Source organism: Triticum dicoccoides, chromosome 2B (genome assembly GCF_002162155.2).
Source record: "Triticum dicoccoides isolate Atlit2015 ecotype Zavitan chromosome 2B, WEW_v2.0, whole genome shotgun sequence".
NCBI lineage: Eukaryota > Viridiplantae > Streptophyta > Magnoliopsida > Poales > Poaceae > Triticum > Triticum dicoccoides.
The window spans coordinates 55,653,122-55,659,557 of record NC_041383.1 but is presented as its reverse complement, the minus strand read 5'-3'; the positions used below and the strand labels follow the sequence as shown (position 1 = coordinate 55,659,557).

General features: G+C 50.9%; 1 protein-coding gene across 1 annotated transcript; it reads right to left on the bottom strand.

Moving 5' to 3' along the window:
• Positions 1–353: 353 nt before the first annotated feature.
• Positions 354–2,271, bottom strand: LOC119362122 (probable cinnamyl alcohol dehydrogenase 6). The gene is made up of 3 exons (XM_037627320.1): positions 1,445–2,271; positions 1,157–1,310; positions 354–1,061 (listed from the first exon to the last, which is right to left on the bottom strand). Exons 1-3 carry the CDS (start codon positions 2,168–2,170, stop codon positions 859–861), a joined length of 1,083 nt encoding a protein of 360 aa, XP_037483217.1. The 5' UTR covers positions 2,171–2,271; the 3' UTR covers positions 354–858.
• Positions 2,272–6,436: the final 4,165 nt, after the last annotated feature.

Genomic DNA, 6,436 nt, shown 5'->3' with positions numbered 1-6,436 from the left:
AGGACGACGAGTAGACCCCCTGTCACGGGATCTCGCGGGCTCCTCAGCCTCGGCTGGATCCAACACGCGCTGATTATGCCGCTGCCCCGCCTCCCGCGCGTCCTCCTCCTCCCAGCCGTTGCCCACGGTGGCGAGGAGCGTGTTGAGCAGCCCGATCGTGGTCGGCGGCGTGCGCTCCAGCCGGCCGACGCGGGCCTGGAGCGCTGCGGCCTGGGCCTCGGTGTCGGCGAACCGCGTGCGGCGAAGAGGAGGCAGGCCGTGGTGTGGGGAGGAGGGCGCGGCGGAGAGGAGGTAGACCGGCGCGCGGGGATGGCGTGGCGGAGGATGCGGACCGACGGCGGGGAGGCGGAGGATCCAGATCGGGAGGCGCGGTCGCTCGACTCTGGGTTGGTTTTTGTTGGCAAACCGCACACGCATCCACGGGTGGATTAGAAATACGAAACGTTTTTTCACTTATTTACTGGACTGCGGGTTAATTACTTAATATCATAGGGGTTTTTCTGTAAAAATGCCGACGACGTACGACAGAAACTCAGTTTGCTTTATTATTAGGTAGAGATAGAGATTCATATTTCCGTTTTGTTGCTACTAGGCAGCTGTCTTTAGACTTGACATACAAGATACAATCCAGTTAACCAAATATTAGAAAATTACATTGTTGAAAAGAAAAGGAAAACTCAATGACGCAAAATTAAATTCCATACAAGGAACATCATGGCCAATAGGAGGACGACATAGAGTTTCTCACATCTCACTAGCTACTAATTCAAGATCCATGCATCAGTCTCCGTGCTGAACTCAAACAGGTACCCATAATTTCATTTCATTTCATTCTGACACAGAGCAACAAAAAACTAGCTAGATCCTTGAGTCAGCCTCCGCAATGTCGATGACGAAACGGTAGCGGACGTCGTTGCGCGCGAGCCTGGCGAACGCGTCGTTGATCCCGTCGTTGGAGACGAGCTCGATGTCGCAGGTGATGTTGTGCTCCCCGCACAGGTCCATCATCTCCTGATGGTCATTCATCCCCCCCGTTATGCTCCCACTGATGGTCTTGTTCCCTGTATGCACGTACCCATGTCAAATTAGTTGTTGAACAGGATGGAGACAACACGAGATCGATGGTGAATGGCATGTTAATTAGTAGTTAGCTCACCGAAAATAAGCGGGAAGGAAGGGAGTTCGAGGGGCCCGTCCGGAGCGGCGACGAGGGCGAGTGCGCCGCCCACCTTGAGCAGCTCCAGGATTGGTCCCAGCGAGTGCGCCGCTGGGACTGTGTCGATCACGTAGTCAAGCTTCCTCGCCATAGCCTATGTTGAAAACGTTAAATTTGTTCATTTTGGACCGTATGCATCAGTCAGACAAGTGGACTTCGAGGACTGACACACAAGCAATGGCCTTGGGAGTTGATGAGAGGCCATTAGATTTGATTAGGAGGTACTACCTGCATCTGCTTGTCGTCGGTGCTGATGATGAAGTCGTCGGCCTTGAGGTTCCCCCTGGCCTCCTGCTCCTTGGCCGGCGACGTGCTGATCACCGTGACGTGCAGCCCGAAGGCCTTGCCGAACTTGACGGCGATGTGGCCCAGCCCGCCCAGCCCGACCACCCCGAGCCTCCTGCCGGCGGCACGCAGCATCCCGTGCTTCTTCATCGGGGTGTACACCGTGATCCCCGCACACAGCAGCGGCGCCGCCGCGTCCAGCGGCAGGCCGTCGGGGACCCGCACCACGAACCTCTTGTGCGCCACGTACATGCTGGAGTAGCCGCCGTAGGTGATGCTGCCGTCCCAGTAGACGCTGTTGTAGGTGAGCCCCATCTTGTCGCAGTAGTTCTCCTGGGAGCTGTCGCACTGCTCGCAGTCCAGGCACGAGCAGGCGAGGCACCCGACGCCGACGCGGTCGCCGGGCTTGAAGCCGGACACGTTGGCGCCCACCTTGGTGACCACACCGGTGATCTCGTGGCCCGGGACCACCGGGTACTGCGTGATGCCCCAGTGGTTTTTGGCGAAGTGGAGGTCCGTGTGGCACATGCCGCAGTAGAGCACCTTGATGGTCACATCGTCCACGCCGTTCTCCCGACGCTTGAAGTTGAACGGCACCATCTTGCCGGACTCGTCCATGGCCGCCCACCCGCTCACCTGCTGCGTGTGCTTGTTGGGAGTCACCTCCATCACAAACTTTACTCTCTCTTTCTCTCTCACTACCTAGCTCACTTGCTCACTTGTGTGCGTGTGACCCTGGCTCGGAGAGAAGAAGATTCTCTTGATGTGTCTTCTTTGGTGCTGCTGGTTGTGAGTTGTCTGCAGCATGCATCTCCTGGCCACGGCTACTTATAGAGCTTCACGCCACTGGTCAGTGATACATAAGGTCGTTTTGTGGCATGGTATTCAGTGTTTTCTTTTCTAGGATTGGCATTCAGTAGTTTTTTTTTTCTTTTGCATGGTTGGCATTCAGTAATTTATGGGGGTGGTTGTACGACATGTATTTTGCGTGTATACATATAATATAATTGTACCAAGTTGGTTGTTGTAGCTTTAATAAGATTCTTGCTGTCGTTGGTGCTGTTTGTGAGTTGTGACTATAGCATCTCCTCGTCACGGCTCCTTATAGAGTTTGACGCCCTTTGGTCAGTGAAAGCTTGGTTTTGGAGGCTATCCAGCAGTTTATGGGGTGGTTGCACTTGACCTGTAATATACCTTTGTGGCGTAAAAATATAATTAAACTAGTGGGGTTTTTTTTCTGAGGGGATTAAACGAGTGGTCAAGTTGATGTTTTCACCGATAAGCTTGATAATTACGATTGTTAGGATAGTTTTTTTTTTTTGACGAAACGCTGACGGAGCAACTTTTCTTTTCAATTATAGGAAGAAGGGTGTTACAGGTATTGTGTCCTGCACAAGTGCCAGGCCGAGAATAGGAACAAAGCAACATCAGGCATCACAAAAACTACACATCAGTGCCCAAGTCAGTCTGGCTCATGTGGTCTATCTAGAATCTGCTGAATCCTGTGACGCCCAGCCTGGTTCCATAGCATAAATTCATCCATCATCGAGTTGAACACTCCGCTAACAGTGGACACCTTGTTTTGGAAAATCCGAGTGTTCCTCTTGCGCCAAGTGAACCACCAGATGGCCACCGCAAGACCACCCCAGCCCCTTGAGTTGGGCAGATTAATGCTCACCACGTTGGACTCCCACCATTCAGCAAGGCTGGAGGTTGCCCCTGTCGGTGCAAGTGTTGTGGGAAGGTTGCAGTGGTTGCTTGGGTAAAGGAGCAGCGTGCCAGGAGGTGATCGACATACTCGTCCGCTGCCCTGCAAAAACAACAAATCGATCGGGTCGTGTGGCCATCCTCTCTTACGTAGGTTGTCTGCTGTAAGGCATTTGCCGAGGATCGCTAGACAAGCAAAAAATCTTAGTACTTCTTTCCATTTTATTTTAGAAGATTCCACGGCAAATTTCATGAAAAATCCAAAACTTATAATAAGTATTTAGGCCAGACTAGTAGCTATAGAAATTGGCAAAGTCGTTCTACCAGCTCTATGGCCCAGTTCTTTTCAGCTGCAAATTCTTCTGAATCAAATTCTAAAAACTTCCCACAAAATCAGTCGTCCAGTTCTTTCCAAGAACTCCAGTCTGAGATTGTGGGATGAGTTTTGTGCTACGTCCGCTGGCGAGTAGGCCTTTGTCGTCGTGGGCTCGCCGCTGCTGAAGAAGGTAGAGAGCAATACTACCCGACAACGTGCGCATGGCTGACCGGGAGCCGTGCCAAGGCTTCGGCAGTCGAGTTACTAGACGACGGGGAAGCGGGTCAGTGGCTGGGGGTCGAGATCGAGGTTTTGACGTCTTGGGACATGGACCAAGCGAATTTGAGTGAGTGATCAGAATCATGGATTTTAGGCGATTTTGAGAAACACTGCAATTCTGGCTTGAGTCTCTGGGATTCTTTGGGGGTGGGGGATAGTGGTGATCTAAACGCTCTATATTTCCTTACGGTGGGAGTACTTCTGATTCCCAAGAATCATAGCCAGGTTAATATTAATCCTTGCCAATATATGGTTGCTAGCATTCTCTTATTGAACCTATTGTCATGTGTTTTGTTGATGGTTAGCAGGTTTGTGGGACAAATAACATGCATATTGAACGTTAATCAATGCGCACATGCATACGCACGGCTACCATGCACCAGGAAAACACACTGGCCATCCGATTTGGCATAGATCTGATCCGGGCATCCGGACAACTGGACCTAGTTTTTCTACGCACCTGTTGGACACACTCTTGTTTGACCTGCAGCTACCGTGCTGTTGTAGTATATACAATACCACAATTTGGATCCTTATCAGGCCGGCATCTACGGTTCATGATTCCAGCATGTGACGCAATCCGTCAGAGATTTATGTATTGGAGTATATCGACATGGCAACCGATCATGACAGGGGCACAGCATGTTCATAAGCCTGCAATGTTGAGTATAGTATTATGGTGCGTATTCATTTTTATACTTTCTTATTAATAATAAAGAGGTTGCACCATCCACGCGGGAGAATTTTTTTAGGCCACGCTCAACGGCCAGTCCGAGGGCTACAAAATGATCTTCGCATGGCCGTGTAAAAGGAAACATGTATGCGGACTAGTCCACAGGTCCAGGCGCCGAAGTTGAATCTGAGGGGTGCCGACCTAGTAGTTAAAATGCAAATAACGAAAATTCATACCCAAATGGAGGAGGACGATGCACGAGTCATCGATATTTCACGTCATATATATGGTGTAGACAGAGTGGTAGCTATTCCAATTCTCAATTGTTGATCAATTCTTTTCTTTTTTTGAACACGAAGGCCTACTGGCTAGCTTTATTAAACTCAAATAACGCTTACATCATCCGCTAAGAATTTAACTAGGAAATCAGGGGGGTCATCCAACCAAGCCGAAGGGGAATTAACACGACCCTATCTAGCCAGCTCATGAGCAAGTACATTCTTTTTTTTTACGAGAAACTTTCCGATCTATTCATCTTCAATCATGGCAGTACAACGAATACCAGAAATAATAGAAATTACATCCAGATCCGTAGACCACCTAGCGACAACTACCAGCACTGAAGCGAACCGAAGGCGCGCCGCCGTCATCGCCCCTCCATCGCCGGAGTCGGGCACAACTTGTTGTAGTAGACAGTCGGGAAGTCATCGTGCTAAGGCCCCATAGGACCAGCGCACCAGAACAGCAACCGCCGCAAATGAAGAATAATGTAGATCAGAAAAATCTAATCCGAAGACACACGAACGTAGACGAACAAAGACGAGATCCGAGCAAATCCACCAAAGATAGACCCGCCGGAGACACACCTCCACACGCCCACCAACGATGCTAGACGCATCGCCGGAACGGGGGCTAGGCGGAGAGACCTTTATTCCATCTTCAGGAAGCCGCCGCCTTCTCGTCTTCCTGAGCAGGACACAAATCCTAGCAAAACTGAAAGCAACGATTAAAAACGGAGCCCTCCCGCCGACCCTTGCCGAGATCCACTGCGCCCCCATGGCCCTAAGGCCATCGGAGAGGAGGCGGACCTGCGGCGGCGGCGGGAGGCAAAAATCCTAGCTTTTTGTGGACGAGAAGGAGGAGGCGGCCCATGAGCAACTACATTCGACTCCCTATTACAATGCTCAATAGACACCTTTCCAAAATCTTTCAAAGTATTTCTGCAATCTTCAAGTACAGGAGCTGCCACCATAGGGTGTCCTTCATTAAGTTTCAGAGCTTCTACCATGATCAAATTGTCCATCCTTACCATGATATTAGAACAACCAGTGGTCAGGCACAATATTAAACCCTCAAAGAGTGCTGCTGCCTCTGCGGTTACCATGATACAAACAACCGGCAGCAGCTTGCAAAAGTTTAGATGCTTGGCGACCGCCGTAGTTGGCTGTCCCACCTACATCACGGTGGATCCACTCCCTTCAATATCGATGACCAAGCGGTAGCGCACGTCGTTGCGCGTACGGTCCTCAGACGTCGCGTTGTTTCCAGACGCATCATCATAAATTACCCTCACCTTCCTTCCTCACCGCTCTCTTCCTTATTCCCCACTCACACCGGCGGCAGCGGCGGCAGCGACCACCTGAGCTTTAGTGCGAATCGATGACGGCGACGGCAACCACCGGATCGACTGCAGACCTACACCGGAGTGCATCGGACATTGCGGTAAGACCTCGTCCTCTCTGTACTTTCATTGCTTTTGAGTCGGGCTGCATTAGATTAGAGCACGCGATTGAAGAGTTAGGGAGGGGATTGAACACATCGAGGGTGGAGGATTGCCATCAATCGATTCTGCATCGACGGCTACTAGGGTTCATAGGTTATTTTTCGATTACATCGGGGGTGGGGATTGGGGTACAAACTTTCTTGTCTAGCCACGATGACCCTGGAGTCGCGTCGAGCG